Source organism: Rhamphochromis sp. 'chilingali' (genome assembly GCF_963969265.1).
Source record: "Rhamphochromis sp. 'chilingali' genome assembly, chromosome: 12".
Lineage (NCBI taxonomy): Eukaryota > Metazoa > Chordata > Actinopteri > Cichliformes > Cichlidae > Rhamphochromis > Rhamphochromis sp. 'chilingali'.
In genome coordinates, this window is record NC_137939.1 from 23548330 (window position 1) to 23571259 (window position 22930).

Consider the following 22930-nt stretch of genomic DNA (forward strand, 5'->3'; position numbering starts at 1 on the left):
AAATGTAACCATAGGAAAAATTAAAACTATGCATTAAAAACTGTTGAGAATTCAAAATTAAAGTAAAAACAAAGTAAAAAGCATTTCCCTGTTATGACTGTTGATAACCACATTCACTATCTAACCACTATCACTGTCTAATGATATCTGCAGTGAAAGTAGCATGTGAACCATTCTCATCTCTAAAGTCAAGTTTTCTTTTCCCATAACCCAGACCCCATCATATCATACTATCATCTCACACAATTAAGCTATACTCTGGCTTTGCATTTTGTTAAGCTAATATTTAGATCAAGAGCAGCCATTTAAAATGCCTTACTTTTCATAATATTGTAATATACACTTATGAGACATATTAGAGACTATGAGTACATTTGAAGTTAGCGGGCTTGTTGATCAAGGCCAGAGTACGGATACCCCAGGCCATTTCAGGGTCAAAGGAAACATGAGAAACTGAGCTGGCACTGAGCTCAAAGTTGTGATCTGTGGAGAGCATCCTGCTGGAGAGTATTCAAATTCTGAAAAATATAGACAATGGGGTGAAAAAGAAGAGATAATACATTAATAACACAATCTAGCTGTTTAGATCTATGTTTGCTGGATTTAATACTTTTTTGCTATTGCCTTATTTAGTAGAATTTTTAGAGAATATAGACAGAATCCCATTCAAGTCTTGAAAGTTAGAAGTAGAAAGTTGTATGAATTAGCTTGTTTCAGATGACTTAACAATAGCAACAAAAGTCTCTGTAAAAACCTTTCACACGAAAAGGTCTCATATTGCTTTACCCCAGGCTTAGGTTGTCCCTGCAGATGTCTCATTGCCATGTTTGAGGACGCTTCCAGTGGCTGGAAAAATCAAGCATTTAAATGTTAATAGTTTTGACCAGGTTTGCAAAAGTCTTAACACCTGCTTTTAAAAATCTGACAGATTTACTCAGTTATAATAAGAATGATTATTATAATAATCTGTACCATGCGTAACATTTTCATGACTAAATGATTGAGCCTTCCTTTTGGGACTTTGAAATCAGTGCGCAGATTTCGGATACTCCAGGTACGGCTTTATTCATCACCTGAAAAGAAACCAAACAAAGAAATGTCAAACGTAATGTAATATCCAACGGTGCAATAGACTCACAATACTTGAAATGTGCAATTCCCTTGTATTCTTATTCCTATTTATTCTATTTATCCCTTTTGTATACTCTGTATTTATATATGTGTATATATGGTATATTTCTGCTCACATTCTGTAACTTCTGTCGGTGCAGTGCTATTGGAAACCAGATTTCCTGAAGAAACCCACCTGAGGGATATTAAAGTTTCATCTAATCTAATCTAAACCATGGCAGTATTTCATGTTTGAAATACAGTTGTCATCCAAGCCCATCATGCTAAGCTGGCTTGATGTACTTTTGTAGTTAATCTTGGAAAAAGACAAAATTCAAAAGTTTTGACATCTTCTGTCTAAATTTCCAAACCTATATGTGACTTGGCTATTCTTAATGAAAATGTAAAAAAAAATAAAGACCTTTGACAAATAAACACTTATTTTCTTGGAACTATGTAGTTTTATTAAAGAGCAGAAAAGAAAACATTACACAAGTAGCATCTACAGGTGCACAAAACACCCGCAAAAACCTTTAAATGGTCTCTCAGTCTAGTTCCGTAGGCTACACAATCAAGGGGAAGACTGCTTACTTGACAGTTGTCCAAAAGACAACCATTGACACGTTGCACAAGGAGGGCAAGACACAAAAGGTCATTGCAAAAGAGGCTGGCTGTTCACAGAGCGCTATGTCCAAGCACATTAATAGAGAGGCAAAGGGAAGGAAAAGATGTGGTCGAAAAAACTGTACAAGCAACAGGGATAACTGCACCCTCGAGAGGACTGTGAAACAAAACGCCTTCAAAAATGTGGGGGAGATTCACAAAGAGTGGACTGCAACTGGAGTCAGTGCTTTAAGAACCACTACGCACAGATGTATGCAAGACATGGGATTCAGCTGTCGCATTCCTTGTGTCAAGCCACTGTTGAACAACAGACAGTGTCAGAAGGGTCTCGCCTTAACCCTAACCCTTGCCATGTCATCTGCTGGTGTTGCTCCACTGTGTTTTCTGAGGTCCAAAGTCAACACAGCCATATACCAGGAAGTTTTAGAGCACTTCATGCTTCCTGCTGCTGATCAACATTATGGAGATGCAGATTTCATTTTCCAACAGGACTTGGCACATGCACACAGTGCCAAAGCTACCAGTATCTGGGACCATGGTATCCCTGTTCCTAATTGGCCAGCGAACTCACCTGACCTTAACCCCAGAGAAAATCTATGGGGTATTGTGAAGAGGAAGATGCGATTTGCGAGACCCGACAATGCAGAAGAGCTGAAGGCCACTATCAGAGCAACCTGGGCTCTCAGTGGGGCGATTGTGGCTCAAGAGTTTCGTCTTGTAATCGGAAGGTTGCCGATTCGAGCCCCGGCTCCGACAGTCTCGGTCATTGTGTCCTTGGGCAAGACACTTCACCCGTTGTCTAGTGGTCAGAGGGCCTGGTGGCGCCATGTCTGGCAGCCTCACCTCTGTTAGTGTGCCCCAGGGCAGCTGTGGCTACAATGTAGCTTGCCATCACCAGTGCGTGATTGGGTGGATGACTGAATGTAGTGTAAAGCACTTTTGGGTCCATAGGGACTAAGTAAAGTGCTATACAAATGCATTTACCGTTTACCTGAGCAGTGCCACAGGCTGATCAAATCTATGCCATCCCGCAGTGCTGCAGTAATTCAGGTAAAAGGAGCCCCAACTACGGCAGAAATGAGCTTCCTCCGAAGGGTGGCTGGCCTCTCCCTTAGAGATAGGGTGAGAAGTTCGGCCATCCGGGAGGGGCTCAGAGTAGAGCAGCTGCTGCTCCACATCGAAAGGAGCCAGCTGAGGTGGTTCGGGCATCTGACAAGGATGCCCCCTGGGCGCCTCCTGGGTGAGGTGTTCCAGGCATGTCCCACCGGGAGGAGGCCCCGGGGCAGACCCAGGACACGCTGGAGAGATTATATCTCTCGGCTGGCCTGGGAACGCCTTGGTATTCCCCCGGACAAGCTGGAGGAGGTGGCTGGGGAGAGGGAGGTCTGGGCCTCTTTGCTTAGGCTGCTGCCCCCGCGACCCGGCCCCGGATAAAGCGGATGAAGATGGATGGATGGATGGAGCCCCAACTAAGTATTGCGTGCTGTACTTGCTCATACTTTTCAGTTGGCCAAGAATTCTAAAAATCCTTTCTTTGTATTGGTCTTAAGTAATATTCTACTTTTTTGAGATACTGAATTTGGGGTTTTCATTAGTTGTCAGTTATAATCATCAAAATTAAAAGAAATAAACACTTGAAATATATCAGTCTGTGTGGAATGAATGTAACCATTATACAAGTCTCACTTTTCGAATGGAATTAGTGAAATAAATCAACTTTTTGATGATATTCTAATTACATGATTGGCACCTGTATTTAGGACAGTTTTGTGTTATTTCAGGTTTAATGTTTTTTTAACAGGATGATAAGTGTGTAATCAGCTCAAAGTAAATTGCGGTCACTCGTAATAGTAAAAAATAAGTTCAATGGCACAGACGATTAAGACACATTATATTTGGATTTATGTTACAATGATGGCACCTTGTATAGCAACTGCCTGCTCCTTTTGGGCTTTTCACAAGATTTGTTGAACATACAACCTAAAATATCACAAGAACAGTTTTATAATTTGTCCAGTAGTGATAGTTGATAATAAAAGTGTCCAATGCCAATTTTTATTTGGACTTTGTGACTTTTGCAGGAATTAATTTTCGCACATGTCATACTCCTCTAAGTGGCCATGCATCACAGTTGAATGATTTGTGACAGGCTGCAATTCAGAGCCACTCATTAAAAAAAAAAAAAACAGCTAAAAAATTGTATTATTACAAAAATATATATTTTGCAACACTTACTGGATTCGTTGTGACAGTTTTAACGTGAGATATTTCTTGCATCTGGTTCTCTTTTTGGTTCCCGACACCTGCTTCAGAAATAGTAATAGTGTTTTAAGTTTTTCCACCAAAACCAGTCACAATTGTACGGAAGAGGATTAGGGCCACTGGAAAAAAAAAAAAAAAAGAATTCTGACTTTAATCTCAGAATTCTGACTTTAATCCCAGAATTCTGAGAATAAAGTCAGAATTCTTTTTTTTTTTCCAGTGGCCCTAATCCTCTTCCGTAGTTATGTGTGTAGCAAGTGAAAATAAAATAAAATAAACAATAAAATCAAAGGTGAATCAAATAGACCAATATGGCAAGCCGGGATGGTCCATTTGGTAAAGTAAATCCGTTGGGTATCTTTCTTTGCCTTTAGACAATAATTCTGATGGCAAAAGCACCAAACGGGACAGGCGAAAAAACGAAAAGCGAAAAGTGCTTTAATTCATCTGATTTTTTTTCCATTTTATAAATACATTCTTAAATAAATACACCTGATATAAACTTTTAAGTCAAAGCTTGAAAAATGTATTTTTGAGCTCATTAACAGCTGTTTATTTGGAGAGATGTAGTCCTTACTGGACAGCCAACACAAACATATGATTATATATGTAGTACATGATGCACTACCCAAGATTAAACAGTATCTCCAAAGTGTTGTGATTTACAGATTCGCTTGCTAGGCCTCTTTGGGTTTTTATAAGGAAGGGCATCCAGCATTAAAATGTGTTGGATCAAAACATGCTGCTACAGTCTGTAGCGACCCCTTGTGGATATGGGAGCAATCAAGTAGCACTGGAGGTTAAACAGAAATATTTAAAATGAGCTCAACCATAAACAACTGCATCATTAATACTGATTCACATAACACTGTAAGTACTTTTTCATTTGATTTGAATTTATGTACAGTTTGGCATTAATACAGTTTTATGTGTAATATGCTATTGTTACTTTTGCTAAGGGATCTTACATGATTTCTCCAGCACGTCATTGTGAGCTCAAGGAAATAATTAGATATAAACTTTATAATATTTCAGCCAGTTAGGTGTGCAGAACAGTGGTGATGTAAGACTTTTGCACAGAACTGTACTGCAGCCTTCCCTGTTGAAGTTGATGTGGTTTTAGAGAATTCTGTCTCACATATTCTTGCAGTGGGCATGCTGGGGGGTGCCAATGCTACCCCTCAGCCTCCTAGTAGATACAACTGTGGTATCAATTTCAAACTCCTTGTCGTCTTGTTCTCAAGATATTGCATTCACAGAATTTTCAGAAAACCTGACCTCTGACCTGGAGGTCAAGGTCACCGAAATGCAAACTCATCTGAAATTTTTAGTAGCTGCACCTTTTGTATGAAATTCAAAATCCTACATCACCTCATTTTGTGGTCAAGGTAACTGGGATTCTGACCTTTTTGGGACCTGTACAACTGCAGTGAAAACTCTGGCTGCACTGACTGTCCCAAGTCTGATATTAGATGCATATCTAAAGATGCATGTGTAATTTACTTTTTGTGAATAAAATGTTGACAAGGTTGCCAAAAGCAGCACGATTTTATTAAGTGTGCAGTGTGAACCCTTACAGGAGGTTCTCACCTCACTTTCCACCATAAATTTGTTCTTGTGTTCCTTGTCTTGTCCTCAGACATTTTTCTTGAAAGCTGATTCCATTCCTTACAAGAGTTAATTAATAAATTATGTTGATTCTTCTAAAGACTAAACTTAGGAATGAATATGTATTCCTAAATGAACCCCCCCCCCCCCAAGGTTTATGATTATGGAAGTTGAGACATGCCATAATCAGTGGCGTAACCAAGCTGATGAGTAAATCAGATGCTATCATGTGAAATACGAACTACAAGCCATGATTCCATAGTTTGTAGACCCACCGGCAACAAACTGAAGTCTAAAATGGTTGTGGAGGAATTTTGTCCCATGTCGTTGGTTCTGTTTTATAAGGTTTGCAGGTTTTTATTTATGCAGAGTTTTTGTAAAGTCCTACCACAACGTGATTCGTTAGTTTTTTTTAGCTATTCTGTTGTAGATTTTCTGGTGTACTTGGAACCATTGTCCTGTTGCGTGACCCTTTTTTGGCCAAGCTTTAGTTGATGGACTTATTATGATTTATTATCAGTATTTTTCTGAACAAGTGGAGCAATAGAAGTTGACTGCTTTGAGACTGCTTCCTTTTTACTTACAGTTGTTTTTATCTCTTTTATGTTCAGATTTCCATCTGTTGCAATAGACTAATCTTTACTAAAAGCACATTTTGGCATCGAATATGTCACCCCAAATAAATAAAGCTTTGTCTACAGAAAAGTTTAGGATTTTGACTTTAACCCATCTGACAAATCTAAAGCTTTGATAAGAAACCTGAGAGTTATTTTACTCATCTTTGGATGTTTTTTAATTAGTGAGAAAAATGTGCAATGACAAAGCTTACAAGAATGCCATTTAGAATGAAAAACTAATTCAGTCAGGCTTGTGTAGAAGCTTCTGACAGATTTAGACATTAATGAAATGTGAGTAAGTCATTAGATATTTACTAAGTTTAGTAAATATAATTTTAATGCACTTCCCAACATTACCTTTGCTGGTATGAGTGTTCAGAAGTATTTTTACTGTATGAATATGGCTTAATATAACTAGGCACAAATACAAATATAACAATTTCTTTGTAAAACCACAAGGAGTCAGTGTTTCACAAGAATTAGATTAATAAACATGATAGTGATAGTTCTATAGTGAGAATCTTGTTTGAGAGGTTCAGATTAACACGTTTATTAGTATTACCACTATACAAACATTTGATGCACATAAAACATGGTTACAATGATCCTTAGAAGCATATTAACTAGTTTATTAGATGCACCCAGATGCTCAGACAGTGTGGGAGAAGGCCGACCATCCTCCTCACCGAAGCAGTCAGCAGACTTACTGTCCTGCATGTACAAACATGAAAACACCCATACAACCACAGATACCCGAGAGCACGCCCACGCCAGCACCTTTTGATAACGTGGAGTCTAAACAACAAAATGAGAACAAGTTTGACAAGTTTGTCGTGCCAAAATGGAAATACTGTGGAATTACATTACAGCGGCAGTCATCATTTATTCTGGAGAAAGCTTTTACTTGCACAAGACACACCTGCATGCCTTTAAGATTCATGCATTCAAGCTTAACTCTGTTTTTTTAAAGGCCTGACAACCTCTAATGGACAAAGAAAACAGTTCACACGCTTGAAATATATTATTTCGCAATAGAAAAAGATAAAAAAGTGACCTTAAAAAACACTTTTGAGAACAGAAGCTCAAGATAACCCAAACGAAAGTAGAAAGCATTACCCTCTTAGTACAATTGATCGTATGTTTCCCAAAGTGCAAATAAGCAGATTTGATAAATACCATATTCACCCCTCTGCATTAGTTTTTGCATTACCCAGTCTTTATTGTAAACATTATGACATGACACTGCATCTTACCATACCATGCTCCCAGACAACTGAATAAATATTTATGACTTTTCATATTGTACCTTATACTTGAGGTCTGGTGACTTTATTGTGAAATGTAAACCTCATTTAATGTGAGTTTCTGCCAGTTTAGTTCATGGCTTTCCTCTTGGACAAGAGTTGCTGTTTGGATTTTCTGTATTGTGGTGACATCACTAGGCATGCAGACTGAGGCCAGAGTAGTGAACTTGTCACACAGATCCATTTCAGGGTCAAAGGAAACATCAGCAATGGAGATTGAATCAAGCTCAAAGTTATGCTCTGTGTCTCCCTCCTCATTATATACACGAGGCAGATAATTGCCCAGTTCCTTTCCTTGTTCCTGGAGAGCATTTATCCTTTTTGGTATTACCTCATTTAGTAGCTGGTTTCGTTGGTCTAGTCCCATATAAATCTTAAAAAGTAGAAACAGGAAGTTGTATGAATTTTCTTTTTTGAAATATTATTATATTAGAATTTAAATAGGAATTAAGGTAAGACAAGACTTTGTAGTTGACCATAAATGACAAAACTGTAGAAAATGTTGCTTTACCCCATGCTTAGATTGAACCTGCAGATGTGCCGTTCCTTTGTTGGATGATCCTCCGAGTGACTGAAAAAATCAAGCATTTAAATAGTTAAGCAAAATTCTTAACACCGGACTATTTAAATATGACACATGTACTTAATGATAACAAGAGTAAGTACAAGTTTTATAAGAAAAATCTCTGTACCATGCGCATAAAGCTTCCACGAGTAAAACCTTGTGCCATTGAGCTTTCCCTTTGAAAAGCTGAGATTATTGACCCGGTTTGTGATGCTCCACGTACGGCTTCATCTATCAGCTGAAAAGAAACCAAACAAACAAATGTCAAAGAATGACAGCATTTCATGGTTGAAATCATTTTAATTATGATTAGGCTTGTCCTCCAAGCCTATCATACTTGGATCATGTTAGAGCAAGGCTGTCAGTTGATACTGTACTTTTCTGTGTTTAAAACCTTTTAAAAATAAAAGAGCAAGGGACTAAAGAAGAACACATTACACAAGTTAAACCAAGTAGCATATATTATGCTACTTGCATACTACTTGCATAATAATATGCACACACAGTGGCTGCTCTCTGTCCCGACAAAACTGTGTTCCCGTCTTTGACTTGAATTAAGGATTTTTATCAGTTATTCAGTGTTTTAATGAGTATTTGGCAGCAGGATTATGTGTATATAATCATCTCCAATTATGTAATAATGCCAATATTCATCTTTATTATCTATCCTGTAATATGCGGCTGTTGTTACATCGACAATACCTGTTAACAACAAAATTTGTTCCATAGTAGGAATTGCATGCAACAGCCACTTCATTAGGAATAACTGTTCAACTGCTCATTAATGCACATTTCTAATTAGCCAACCACATTCCATCAACTCAGTGTTACTGGCAGAGGGGTGATGGGGAGACGGGTGAACAGCTTTGAGTTGCTAGGATGGCAACAGTAAAAACTACTCGATCCTCCCAGGGTAGGCAGAAGTGCATCTCTTAATGGAAACAGGGAAACCTGAAACCAATGGGCTACAGTCTTCTGATGGCTCCTTCCAGTAAAATAATGTGCAACACCAAAACTGGTTTCTTGAACATAACAATGACTTCGCTATACTCAAATGGCATACTTTAATTCACAGTCTCCAGATCTCAATCCAGCAGAGCATCTATGGGATGTGGTGGAATTGGAGATTTGCACTTCTGCAAAATTTGTTAAACACTATCATATCAATAGGAACCAACATTTCTGAGGTATACTTCTAGCACCTTGTTGAATACATCCCATTATGACGACAAAAGGGTACTTGCAAGGTGTAACTAACAAAGTGGCTGGTGAGTGGAAATTATAAAATAGTTCTGGAAAATTTAACATCAAAAGGACTCATGTTGCTTTACCCCATGCCTGGATTGCCACTGGAGATGTTTCATTCCACTATTTGATATTGCTCCCAGTGACTGGAAAAATCAAGCATTAACTGGTTAATACTTTTGAAACTTCACAGAAAAGCAAAATGTCAAGAACCAGCAAAATCCTTAACAACCACTTCGTCAAACAGATGTACTCAATACTACTACTACTACTAATTATACTAATACTAATAATAATCTCAGTACCTTCCGCATGATGGTTCCACGAATAAATGCTGACCCTGATCCTTCCCCCCGGTACTGTGAGGTTAGTGAGTTCATTTGTGATCCTCCATGTACTGCTTCATTCATCAGCTGAAGAAAAAACCGCAAAACAAACACATCAAACCATGACATTGTTTCCTGGCACAAATGATTTCAATAAGAATCCATTTGCTAAAGTCTATGATAACATACAATGTAAAAAAGCAAGGCCAGCAGATTGTTCTGTGCTTTTTTAGTTTTCAATCAATCTCATAAAAAAAGGACCAAAACCCGAAAGAAATAAAGACTTCGTTTTTTGTTCTAAGGCTAAACAGTTTCTTGAAAGAGCAGGGGACTAACCCTACATCTCAACTGTGAAGCAAATGGGCTACAGCAGCAGCAGATGACCACACTGTCACTCTTGTCAACTAAAAACAGGAAACTGAGGCTATGTTTTACATAGGCTCACCAAAAACAGACAAGAGAACATTGGATGTATTGGCTTCTGTTGTGAAGTATATGATAGGAACAGTTGCATAAACAACATCTAAGCACAGGTTCATCCATCCTTATAGAAATGATTCAATCAGGTGGGGGTGATGTAATGGCGTGGGCGATATTTTCTTGGTATACTTTGGACCCCTTAGGACAAAGTCAACATCATTTAAATGCCACAGCCTACCTGAGTATTACTGCTGACCACGTCTGTCCCTTTATGACCACAGTGTACCCAAATTTGGATGGCTGCTTCCAGCAAAATAAGGCACCATGTCATAAATCTCAAATCATTTCATGCTGGTTTCTTGTAGAATTAAGTCAGTTCTGACAGAAAAGGTGGTCCAGCACTTTCAGAAGGTTTCATATGAAAAGAAATATTACATACCCCACTCACAGATTGTCCCTGGTGATATCCCATTCCCACGTTTGATCCCCGCTGTGACTGAAAAATCAAGCATTTAAATACTTCTGAGATTTGATAAATTTCATGAACAGAAAATTATGATGAGCAAAATTCTTAACTTCTACCTGTTTAAGTATCACAGGTTTACTTAGTGATAATAACAAATAAAACAACAGTAATCATAATATCTGTACCATGTGCATAAAGCTTCCACGAATGAAAGGTTGTGCCACCGAGCTTTCTTTTTGATACTTGAGGAATTCTGTGCTGGTTTCTGAGTCATTTAGAAGAAACGCCTGAAAAACATCAAATATTTCTCACAATGCATGGTATATTACAAAAATGCTCTTTACAAACTAGTTATTACAATAATATATATTTTGTAGCACTTACTGGACTCATTTTCACAGTTTTAACTTGAGATATTTCTTGCATCGCATTTCCATTCTGATTCACAATGGCCACCTTGACAAAGTAATGATGTTTTAAGGTTTTTATACCAAAAACGAGAAGTTATGTTTACATAATTTCAGTCATTACAATTGCTGAAGTAGGGATAATTACTTTTAAAAAGTCAGGCAAAATGAATCTTTAATTTAAAAACCAACAAATATCTGTGTGAGTGAGCATTTGAGTGTGTGTGTAAGTGTGATTTATGATAAATGTATTTACCGAACAGTCTGTTCCTGGATTCTCAGTGTTAGACTTCATCAGTTGTTGTTCAGAAGATAAATCCTCTTTGATTTCCAAGATCTGTTTTTTGCAGGACATCAGAAGAGCCAAAAGTAGCAAACCTGGAGCATAAAGACCACACACACAAATATATGACATACAAAACATGCTAGATGTTTATTGCTGTTATAATTCTGTTATTTTTACTTTAAATAAATATTTAAAAAAAACTGTTTTTCAAAATCTTAACAAGTATAAAAATAAGTACTTAAATCTAACTGAAAAACACCCATCGAAAACTCATTTACATTTTTTTCCTGAAGAAGTCCAAAGCTTATTATTAAAGTCAAAGTTATTTCTTATTGTTAGACCTTTTTTATTATTACATTTTAATCGTTTTTAAATAACAACAACAAATATAAATGAGGATATCTTATTTATAATGATGGAAATATTTGAAACATGTGTCCAACCTGTGATCAGCAGCATGGCCAAAAAAATCATTCCCACTCCCCCTGCTCCTAGTGTGGTGCCAGATGTCCTCACATGACAGTTTGGGGTTTCTGAGTCTAAGCAGCTGCAAACAGTAACTGACAGGTTGTGGAAAGCTGATTTCCCCTGTTGGTCAGAAACTTCTAGCGACAGCTCATGGTGATTGGAATGAACTGTAGGCTCTTTAACCAAGTTGACTGAATAACCTGTGTGTCCAAAATGAATACATAATCAGATGTATAACAGTCATTGTGGCAGTCTATGTATATACTACTTATACTTTTATATAAAGGAGGCTTAGAAGTATATTTAATACAAGTGACATTGTTTTTGTGAGTAATATAAGGTTGAGTATCTGCAGACTCTAAAGCTTACCAGTGACAGGGTCAATCTTCCACTTGCCCTCAACATCTCCATGGAGCTTGAAGGTGAAAGGGCCACTGTAGGGCTCAACATCTGAGTCCAAGGCTGTGATGTTGGCAAAGGATTGTCCGTCAGATTGGCACATTTCAATTGTGCTTACAACCAGGTATGGAGTATGATCATTGTCATCTCTAACATAGATACTAAGAGTTGCAGTGCTTGTCATTTGTGGTTTCCCTGGTGATGAAAAAGTATTGCAACTTGTTTAGAAATGTAATGAGGAAATGTAAATGAATAATGGGCCAAATATGTAAATACTTGTCGATTCATACCATCGTCAACAGCACATATTGTGACTACATAAATGTTGTCTTTAACAAACTCTGACTCTCGATCCAAGGGCTTTGATGTTGTTATGTTTCCAGTGTCAGGGTCCACTTTAATCCAACCAGCTGGATCGTGTCCTATAATGTATCTGAAATGGTTTGTTAGTCATTTTCAAAGTGTCTACTGATGTAGTAATGCTGTATGTTTTTGTCTTGTAGAAGTGACATGTAGTTGTATAGTTGTCAAGACTTACTTAAATGTGTTTTTGTTGGCAACATCAGGGTCTTTAGCTGTGAGTGTTGCCAGGTATTGGCCTTCCTTAACATTCTCAGTGACCACAGTTTCTATGGAAGTCTTGTCAAAAACTGGAGGCTCATTGACATCCTCAACAGCCACGATCACTTGACGGCTGGATGCAACTGTTCCAGCCACGAAGCTCATTGCAGACCCAGTAGCAGTGGAACCAGATATGGTAACTACTTTCCAAAGACCAATGGAGCTGCGTTTTTCCACTTTGCATGAATAATAGGGGATCTCATTCTCTACAGTGATAGTTATATTCTTCAGAGCACCATCTTCATAGTTTAAAGCCTGTAAAAGAGCATAACTGTTGGAGTCAAATTGTTAAATGTTGTCATTGTGTTACTTAATTTGTAAATCATGGAAATAAAAGGCTGCGAGGAAGGCTGTTTATTTGATTCTGGCTAGGAGACAGGTGAGGAGTGTTCAGCTCCCACCGCCAGTCTCCCTTGCTAGCAAGTAAAAGCTGTTCATCTTGCTTCCTTGCTTGACGTTAACGGGAATAGGTTTCTAAACCAGCGGGGCCTGTGGAAGCGCAGACCCAACAATAACTTATCATATTTTTCCAGGGCTTTTTAAATCATAGCTTTGGTTAAAACTGTTTGCTACCCGATTAAAATTGCTTTTAGCTTGAATAAAGCCATATCGATTTGTTAAAATCCCGAATCGATTTTTAAATATAAATGTACTTTGCCAGAAATGCCAGAATCTCACAAAACTATTTCAGCAACCACAAAACAGCTAAAACAGTAAATGAAAGCAGGTAAATGGATTCCACAAAAAGACTCTCGCACAGAGCGCGGACCCGATGCATCACAGTGAGTGAGATTTCGGCTTTCTTTCACATAAACAGTCAGTGCTGAAAGTCGACAGCTCACAGATTCTGATAGGTCGGGGCTGCGCTTTGTGTTTTTGTCTTTTTTTGCACTAGATTGTAAAGCTGTAGGTTTTGTCCCTCTCCAACCAAAATAGACTGAACCAGCAGCAAAAGAAGATCAAAACTATGCTTCGCCGCTTCACATTTCACTTTACATAAACATCGTCATGAATTCCCTCTTACTTTTGCTGTTTTGCTTCCACTATGATAAAATCACACTTCCTGCACAGCTCTCTCTCTCTCAGTGCACTTCAAGAACAGTTTCCCCATCTCAAATCTGTTTTCTGCATGATTTGCTTGCTTATTTCCAAGCAGTCTACTGTTGTTTACAGCACTGTTGGTCACTGCTTTTTCTTATATAAATGACTTCTGACAACAAAGTCTCATTTCTGCTGTTCAATACTGAATAAATATAAACTTTTTAAACTTATGCGAAATTGCAAAACGCTTAGCTGTGTCTAATAAAACCACTGTAATTTTGTTCTGCTTCACTTTAGCAGCATCAGGTATGTTCATATGCTGAGTCATGGTTTTCTTCCATTTTTGTTCTACTTCAAATTATTTTTAAGGTTATCTGCTATAAAAAGCCAGGCCAGGAAAATCTCTTTCATATTTTTCTGTGTTTTATATACTAATTTTTGAAGATAAAAAAGAGCTTATGTTGGTTAATTTAAAAAATGCAACAGGGTTTTTACCACAGAGACTGTTTTGAACTACTTAGATTGGAAAGTTTAGTCTACTGTAAACATAATCACAAAAATACCTTTTCCACATGGAGTAGTCCATCGTTTGTCTCAGGATCTGTAGTTATTCTAAAGTTGTTGTTTGTGTCTCCTTGGATTGTATATTTGGCTCTCCATGCTGGGGTTCCTCTGGTGTCTTCATCATGAACTTGTATATGTGAAACAAGAACATTTGTCTGTCCTTCTTTCACTTTTTCTGGGCCCTTGGGTCACAAAAGAGGAAGATGTAAAATAGGAAATGATTTTCATTGAATAAATTATTGTGACTGAAATAAGTAACTGCTAACTGTTTGCTGTGTGATGGCAGGAAGGTGATTATTTCCATCTTCTATATTGATTATGATGGTGCAGGAGGTGGATAGCGGTTTTTCTCCATTGTCTTTGGCCTCCACTATAATGGTGTATTTCTCAGCTGTCTGATGGAGAAAAATAAAATTTTGCTCATCTTGAATGGATGTCAAAAATATTGAATTTAGTTGTACTATTGAAATTTGAGGAGATTCATGTTGAAAGATTAAAATGGAAAGTTTTAATTTTTCAAGCAGTAATTTCTCTCACCTCATGGTCCAGACATCCTTTAAAAGAAATGACTCCAATGCCTGTCTCATCGATCTCTTTGAAGTAGAACTCAAGATCCTTAGGTTTAGGTTTGACTGAAACTATGTTAAGGTCAACTTTGTTATATATCTCACTTATGTCTTGATCTGTTGCTTGAATTCTACCCACTTCAGTGCCTGTTAGTATCAAAAGGAAATAATGATTATTTTGTTTAGATTCACTGTCACAAAAACATAATTTTGACACCGTAGCATTAGTAATTTAAATAATATTTCTTTCCAAATGAGAAAATTACCCTGTGATGTTGACTCTTTTATGGTGAAAGTGTACTTTTCAAACAGAAATTTTGGAGGGTTGTCGTTTGTGTCCAAAATCTCTATATAAATCCCGAGCTGTGTCTCTATTTCATGTTTTTCTCTGTCAAGTGCTTTAAATTTAAGCTGCAGTGGAAAGATGAAATAATCAAACCTCGCTCCATGCATAGCTTTTACTTTCCATTTAGATATTTTTTTAAAATTTCTTCTTACCTTAAGAGTTTTATATTGTTCGTAGTCCACCGAACGGAGGACCTTTATTTCTCCTGTATATGAATTGATTTCTAACACTTGCGTTGGTTCCTCATCGACACCTTCTCCTTGTATCATAAAAAGAACGAGGTCCTTCTCAACCTCAATCTGTATCAAACATAAGACACACGAGCAGTGAATTTTGGAATTATCTTTCCTTATTTCATGATATGTGTTACATTTTAAGGCATACACTCACTTTGCCCAGTGAATATGGGAAAGGTCCCTGATAACCTTCATCAATAGTAAAGGAATTAATGATCCAGTTTCTTTTTTGACGCAGCAAAAGTTGTGAAGATGATCTGTGGACTCCCCAACACTGCAAAAGATTACACTGGAAAGATTTCTTGCAGTAAATGTGCAGCACAGCATATTTATGAGTATCATATATATTATATATTATATTATATTCTTAGCAGATTTTTAATCTTTAAACACTGGCTATAACTCAGTATAATGTTGACAGACATAATCGTCATAAACACAATTAGTAAAACAATTAGACATATTTTTAAAATATTTGTGTTGAAATTTATGGCAGAAGTAATAAAAGATTACATGTAGTTTTACATACTTAAGCCTTACCAGAATCAAAAGTAGAATTGGGTGTATTAGTTCCATTTTATATCCACAGAACGGCTAGTTTTGAAGTGAATTCGTTGCAGACTACTACTTGAATGCACTTGAGTAGAAACTCAGCTGCATGCCAATGTGAGCTTTGGCAGAGAGATACCGGTGGGAGGGATATCTTTATAAATCAGCTGTATACGTCTAGCCATGAGGTAATCGTAATCTTTATCTGTATCTGTATGGGTGTGTACAGTTTTCACCTTGACTAACAGTACCCGCTTGCTTGAGAACCTATAATGATGCTAGAAAAGAAAAGAAAAGAAACCCAACTAAAAACCACGTAAAATCACATTTAAAAACATAATTAGTCTATGATATTATATTATGTATTATAATATATTATATAATATAGAATAGAATAGAATAGATAGAATTGCATTGTATTGTATTGCATCTGTGTGTCTGTGAGTATATGTATTTGTAACTGTATCTTGGGCAACTTTTATAGGTTCACTTAAATACATTGGAATAGATTATGGGTTTTTGCAACAGGCTAATCACCACAAAATGTCTAAAGGGACAATTTAAGATTTTTTGCTCACTTGTCTGTGTGCGCACACAACACACACCTTGATTTAGATACCTTTTGTGATTGAAGCGGCTATTTACAGAAAGGCAAGCAGACATGGTCGCCCCCTCAAACCACACAACAACAAAAATATATAAAAATATATCTACAATTACCAAATATGTTCTGTTAGCTGACACAAGTGGTGGAGGCATTTTTGCAAGGTCAGTGTTAAATGGCTTAAATGAAGAAAATCCCCCACACACAATTCTCTTCTAAAAGATTTAGAAAAATTACAAAAATGTCCAAATATGAAACAAACGAAGGCTGGCTAAAGATTGTTACACAATACTGATTGTATTTTAATACAGACAATTTAAATGTTGACAATAAAGACTAATACATGTAGTCACAGCACTGATTCAAGGGAATCAAGGACAAATGCGTTGTTTGATTTGCTCCGGATGTCACACATTGGAGTAACCTCACTCCAGAGTTAACTGCATTCCATTTGTAAAGTTGGAAAAGCAACTTTTTAAATGCTCTATGTCAAGGTACAATCATTCATCAATTACCATTAATATAGTACAAGGCCTTTTGTGTGATTAAAACCGCTTCATATTCACAAATAGAACATGGTTAGTGTTCTGTGTATGATTTATTTAGTGAGTCTCAAATGCACAGAAGTAGCTGTACAGATTCCAAGTTTTACAGGTTCCCTGCTGTTTATACGCAAAGCTGTCATAGGATTGTGAAATCTTGGTCGTATGGCTTCTCTGACTTTATGAATTTTATACACAAATTCAGAATTTCTACTTCAAATCAAATGCAGCAAAAAATACAGAGGCCACACATGACTTATTTGTTTCATGGTGGTAACCCGAGCCCTTGCGTGCACAAGTTAGCACATGATACAACATTATTAGAATTGCAAGATGGCAAAAGTTTTGGGAGATCTTGCAAAAGTTCATCTTTATTTTTTTTTTCTCCAATGTCACTTGCGGGGCTCTGTACAGGTCAATTATCCAAACTAAGTCTAAAACGAATTATATTTTTAAAGTTTTTGTTTTAATGTTTTTAATCTAGTGCTTGTTAAAATGTTTACCTAAACACATATAGTCCAAGAGTTTGGTTGAGGCTTTCAGCACCTTTTTGTCTTGAAGTGTACCTTTTCTCATTGTGTCCAGATGTTCTAAACCTTAAGAGACCACAACAGGTGTTTCCAAAATGCGCCTGGCATGTTCAGACTTCTAGTGGAAGTCAGTTACAAGTATAGCATGTTGGGGATAGGCTACACAAGCCTTTCAGTGTTTCAGGTCTTACAGATCTTACCAAAGCTACTTGACAATGCTTTTGTTGCAATTGTGGTAAAGACGGGATGAAGTCATTACAGAACTAAATGAATAGAAACTCATAGTTTTCCATCAGTTAATGATGAATGATTTGAGTGCCTTATTGTACACAATTTTATTTAGAGTTATATAGCTTTATAGATATTCTTTCTCGGCCAAGAAATGGAATGGTGTTTTCTTTTCGGCTTTTGTGGTGTCTTCATTTAGAAAGCATTTTTGAAAATTGTACCTAAAAAGCAGCCCAAGAATCAGATTCATTCCCTTCAGGTTTGAGGCATGTGACTTTTATTTATAATACAAATTTAAAACACAAACTAACCCAAGTTCTGTCAGCAGAAGACAAATTAACTTTATGCAAATACTGATAATTTTTGTAGTAAAAATGTTTGTGACTAAAAAAAAAAGAAAGGGATTAAAATTGGGGTAAATAGCAGATTTAAAATACAATTTTGTTCTTCATAACACATATTTTCATGACTAATAGTAAGCTCTACTGTTATTTACATTTTTTATTTGTGTTTAATTTTAAATTTTAATTTTAATTAACCCTGACAGCAGAAGTTGGCAGCTTTTGTTACAAACTGTAACACTGTATAAATATATAAAATCTTGAAACTCTGACCTACTGAAAACTTGCTAGAACACAGAAAAAAATAGTAAATAGTATTTGCTGATGCCACAGTCAGTTAAGTCAAATATTTAAGTCAAATGAATAAATCCCTTTAAAATTTGAAACCAAATTAGAAAGAAATTAGTTGTGGCTCAAGACTTTTGCATTTAGTAAAAAAAGAAAGAAAAAAAGGTGAGACTAACATGGTTTATGTCCACTACCCTGCATATTACTACAGTCTTGAGGACAGAAGGAGTTAAGGACTTTTAATCTGAAACTTTGTCAATTCCTCTGAGTCTGGTAGGGAAAGGGAAGAAGATCGCTTTCTGGAAAATAATGTACACAGGAGAATACATTTTCAGTGACTTACCAATTTGTCTATGATTTGCCAATTTAGTGATCAGGAATAGAGCCCTGGCTCCTGTCTGCTAGGCTTTTATTTTATTTCTTTACTGTTGGGATGTTCGTCTTTATTATTAAAATAACTATTTTATGGCCTGAAGCAAAACAGCCTTTCAGAGCCTTTACCAGCAGCACTGATGAAATCACTTCTTCGGAAAACAGATAAGAACTGTTAATGAACAACACCCTGCGTGGGAAGATCATTGCCAAAACCACCCCATGCAAAAAAAACAAAGTAAAATAACTAAACAAACTGTTTTTCTAAAACAAGCAGGCTTACTTTAAAAACACAGAAACCCCCTATGCGTTCTTGTATGTACTTTAATCACTTTAATCCAGTCATTCTCAAACTTTCCTACTGTAGAAGCTAAAAAAAGGTTTTAAGAAAAAAAGTTTGGAATAATAAAAGTCAGCAAAAATGCATCAACAAGTTCAAATTTTAGTTTCCTTTTGAACCATACCGCACCTCACTTACACCAGCCAGAAGAAATGGAAAAAATGAAAGTGAACTTTAAGATTCTTTACATGTCTTTAATGCCCTTATTATCGCCTCATTCGATGCCTTCATCTGTCTGTTTTTGTTTCATATTATGTTTTATTATTTATAATCCATGTTTTGTCTTTTTATGAATTCTGGCAATTCATTTGCACTTGTAATAGAGAAAGGTTTTTAAGTTATGCATGCAAACATGTTCATAGATTTGCTTAGCATATTACCTTCTGTGGCTCACCTTGACTACCTGCTGACATTTGTCAGTATTTTAAAAAACAAACAAGTTCAGACACTTGCTGAAAGAGCTATGACTACACGGCTTACAGTCAGCACAACACAAAAAAGCACATTGTTAAGGAGCTGTCACAACGTTTTACAACCGAAGCTCAAAACTTTGCACAAGTACAGACAACCCAACTCAGTGTTACAGTGATATTTCTATGCAGTGATGTTTTTGAAGCCACACTTTAAGTAGCCGGGTTAGAGGAGCATTGTGCAAACATAAACTGAATAAATATAATTAATTGTTGTCATTAGAAAGTGTAAAAAAATCTTTGTATAATTTTAAAAAGTTGAAGTATTTCAGCCCAAAAACTACAATCTTTATTTTAATTCCTAACAAAGAAAATATTTTTTACAAATATGCACATTTGCTCTCTATTCTATACAGTTTCCAATTTTTCTATATTACTTGTAAATCACTTAAAATCAGTGTTTTTATTGTTTTAGCCCCCGGAACAAGTCTGTTACGCTTAGATCAGCTCAATCAGTCCAACCGTCCAGTAAACTCAAAAAATATACCTGTATACACTTGCTCTTCTAAAAATAACATTTCATGATGTATCTTGCTTTTTTGTTGTTTTTTAATTTCATTTTTATTTTCATTTTTTTATGTCATTCATTTTATTATGTATTTTATAAAAATGTGTTATTTTTGTATTGTAAAGTATTTAAAGAACCTTGTGACTGGTTTAGAAAGGTGTTATAGGAATAAAGTTTGTTATTTTTGTATCATGAAATGCAAATACGAAAACTAAACATTAACATTAACGTTTTAATCTTGTAGGATATCCAGTGTTAATTCCAGACCAGTATGTCACTCGATCATCAACCATAGGCCAAGGACATTTCTAACTTGCATGAACAATAACCCATTATGATAAGCCCTGTGTTCTCATCAAAAACCCTTTACAAAACAGTACTCTAGAAAAATGTGACTAACAGGAGTCAGCTCAGTTTCAACAAAAGAAGTTCTATTAAATTTCCCAATAATACTGCCCTGACAAAGCAAACTAAAAAAACAAGAAAACACACCTAATCCCTTTCAAGTTATTACATTTTACAAACCACTTGTGCGTCACTAGCTGTGTAGTGCGTTAAATCCATCTTAATGCCAACAAAATATATCTAGCTTAGGATGAATTAGATGTTATAGTCCATAATCTTTAAGTAAAAATATTAAAACGTAGTGGTGTATCATCTCTGCTCAGTCTGTATTTTAGGGAGCGAAACTTGGAATACAATTTACATTTCAGCAGTGCCTTTTAAAGCTGTACTTTCTTTTTTTTAATTGCCTCATCATACATCTGTCCCAAAGTCTTGAACTTTGGCCCCAAATCATCCAGATACTTAAAATCCTCTCCCATGTCGTGGAATGACAGTTTATCCAATGACTGACATATGCTGCCATCTCCTTCAAAGGCATAGCTGTGGGGTTGGTATGTTGGGTGGTCAACAACATTTCCATCAACCTCGTTACATCTCTGTGGAATTTAGAAGTCAAAAATAAATGGCTTGGCTTAATTTGTAAAACAAACAAAAAAGAGACATCACTCAGTATAGCGTTGAATTGCATTTGGTACAGCATGACTGCAGCCCTTCCACACATCATTGCTGTGCAGTCAGTGCAGTTTAATGAATGTGATCGTCAATAAAATCAAGTGCATTATAAGCCATATACAAGGCATGCTTTGTGTGAAATAAACCTCTTACCCTGTTGATATGGTCTTCAATGCGGTCAGCCGATCGAAGGCTGAAAGAACGTTGGTAAATTGATGAGCCGGCCTGCTTACAGAGAACAGGGTTGTCAGATTTTATTGCATCATATAATGCAAATGCATAATTTTCATAGTGCTTTGTTAACATAATCACTGATTTTCAATGTTTTGTAAACTATGAAGCCACATAAGAGTACTCCTTACCCGATAGGTGTTCATTCTGTTTGAGTTCCATGTAGAGTTCATCCTCTAAAAAAACCAAAATAAATTGTTCACTGCAGACTTAAATTTACTCTGAAAATCTGTGTATCTTTTCACACAAAATTATTTTTTAACTGCTTCAGCATCTACCCACTTTAGTAATTGAGTAATTAAATACTGAACATATAATAAAATGAAGCAAAGCTGCCATTATGTGTGTTTGTTAACATAAGAGTAAATCTGTGAGTATATTTATAAATGTTGTATTTTAATATTATATTTAATATTGGCAGTATAGAATAATAATACTTGTAATCAAACATCCTCACTAATGTTTCACTTTCTTTAAACTACTTTTAGTAGTATTTGTATGTGTGTAAAAGCTAACAAGCTAGCATGAGTTAAATATTTTATCCAAAAAAAGGTAAGGCAGTATTTTTTAACATAGGGGTTCCAGCACCCTCTTGTGGATCTAAAGTGGTAGCATGGCTATTCATCATAGAGTTTACCAGTGCCTAGTACAATTCTTTTATTGTGTGGATGCCTTAATAGGCATCCACACTATTGAGTTCCTGTTTCTCTTTATTCTTTATTATTCCGGGTGTTTCCGTACACTTTTCGCCGTGGATCTACTTCCACAATTTTTGTGCTATTTTCACCGTTCAAACTCTAAACTGTTCTGCTCTTTCTGCTTATGCCGGCTATGACTTTTGGTGTTTATTACTATTATACTTTTTAAAATATTACACTTTTTTCCTTTAATTTGTCCCATTGAAATGAATGGGAAACTTCCACAATTCTGCTAAAACTTTCTTGTCTTTGAAACTTAACTACTGCCTCATACTTTCACCTAGAAACTCCATTCAAACTTTAAAACGTTCTCAAATGATTGGGCTATTCCTGTATGATTCAGCTTTTTCAGATCTTCTACTGTTTTCATCTTATCTCTCTTTAAGTCTTCAGTTGCAAAATTGTGATTTTTCAGAAAATACATGCGTTGCTATGGTTGCTATGCAATTAACTCAGAGGGGACAGTGAAACTGTTTGAATTTTCTCTTCATGTCCAAACAACTTCTTGCTACTCGCTCAATTTCCACTCAAGCCCCACAGATTATACACCAAAACGTAGGTATTTTTGCTGGCTTTCAGAAAATGTCCCTATCATTGTTGTGGGACTCATAGTTATTTTGCAAATCTCCTCAGAGTAACACAAAGTCAGAAAACTCTCCATATAAACTCAATGGAGAGTTTGTTCAAAATCACCGCTGGATTTCTCTAATGAGAGGCATTTTCAAATTGTC

At 36.3% G+C, this 22930-nt stretch overlaps 2 protein-coding genes across 3 annotated transcripts in view; both read right to left on the bottom strand.

Moving 5' to 3' along the window:
- Positions 1-981: 981 nt before the first annotated feature.
- On the bottom strand, positions 982-16057 carry LOC308407307 (cadherin-13-like; the record flags this gene model as incomplete). Its single annotated transcript, XM_080898876.1, has 18 exons — positions 982-1073; positions 3970-4037; positions 6863-6932; positions 9641-9748; positions 10733-10834; positions 10932-11003; positions 11211-11332; positions 11684-11908; positions 12078-12302; positions 12398-12540; positions 12646-12983; positions 14333-14515; positions 14600-14728; positions 14871-15046; positions 15166-15310; positions 15398-15544; positions 15636-15770; positions 16022-16057. The coding sequence occupies 18 exons, from the start codon at positions 16055-16057 to the stop codon at positions 993-995; spliced, it is 2505 nt and encodes an 834-aa protein (XP_080755002.1). The 3' UTR covers positions 982-992.
- A 3201-nt stretch (positions 16058-19258) lies between these two features.
- cdh26.1 (cadherin 26, tandem duplicate 1) overlaps positions 19259-22930 on the bottom strand; it is an 85481-nt gene continuing 81809 nt past the window's right edge. The window contains exons 26-28 of one of the 2 annotated variants that reach the window (XM_080899473.1): positions 21633-21677; positions 21424-21495; positions 19259-21194 (exon numbers count right to left, since the gene is read on the bottom strand). In XM_080899473.1, the coding sequence (XP_080755599.1) occupies positions 20976-21194; positions 21424-21495; positions 21633-21677 (336 nt within the window). In that variant the 3' untranslated portion in view covers positions 19259-20975. Of the gene's footprint in view, positions 21195-21423; positions 21499-21632; positions 21678-22930 lie in introns of both variants that reach the window. The other variant, XM_080899474.1, reaches the window with a different exon arrangement.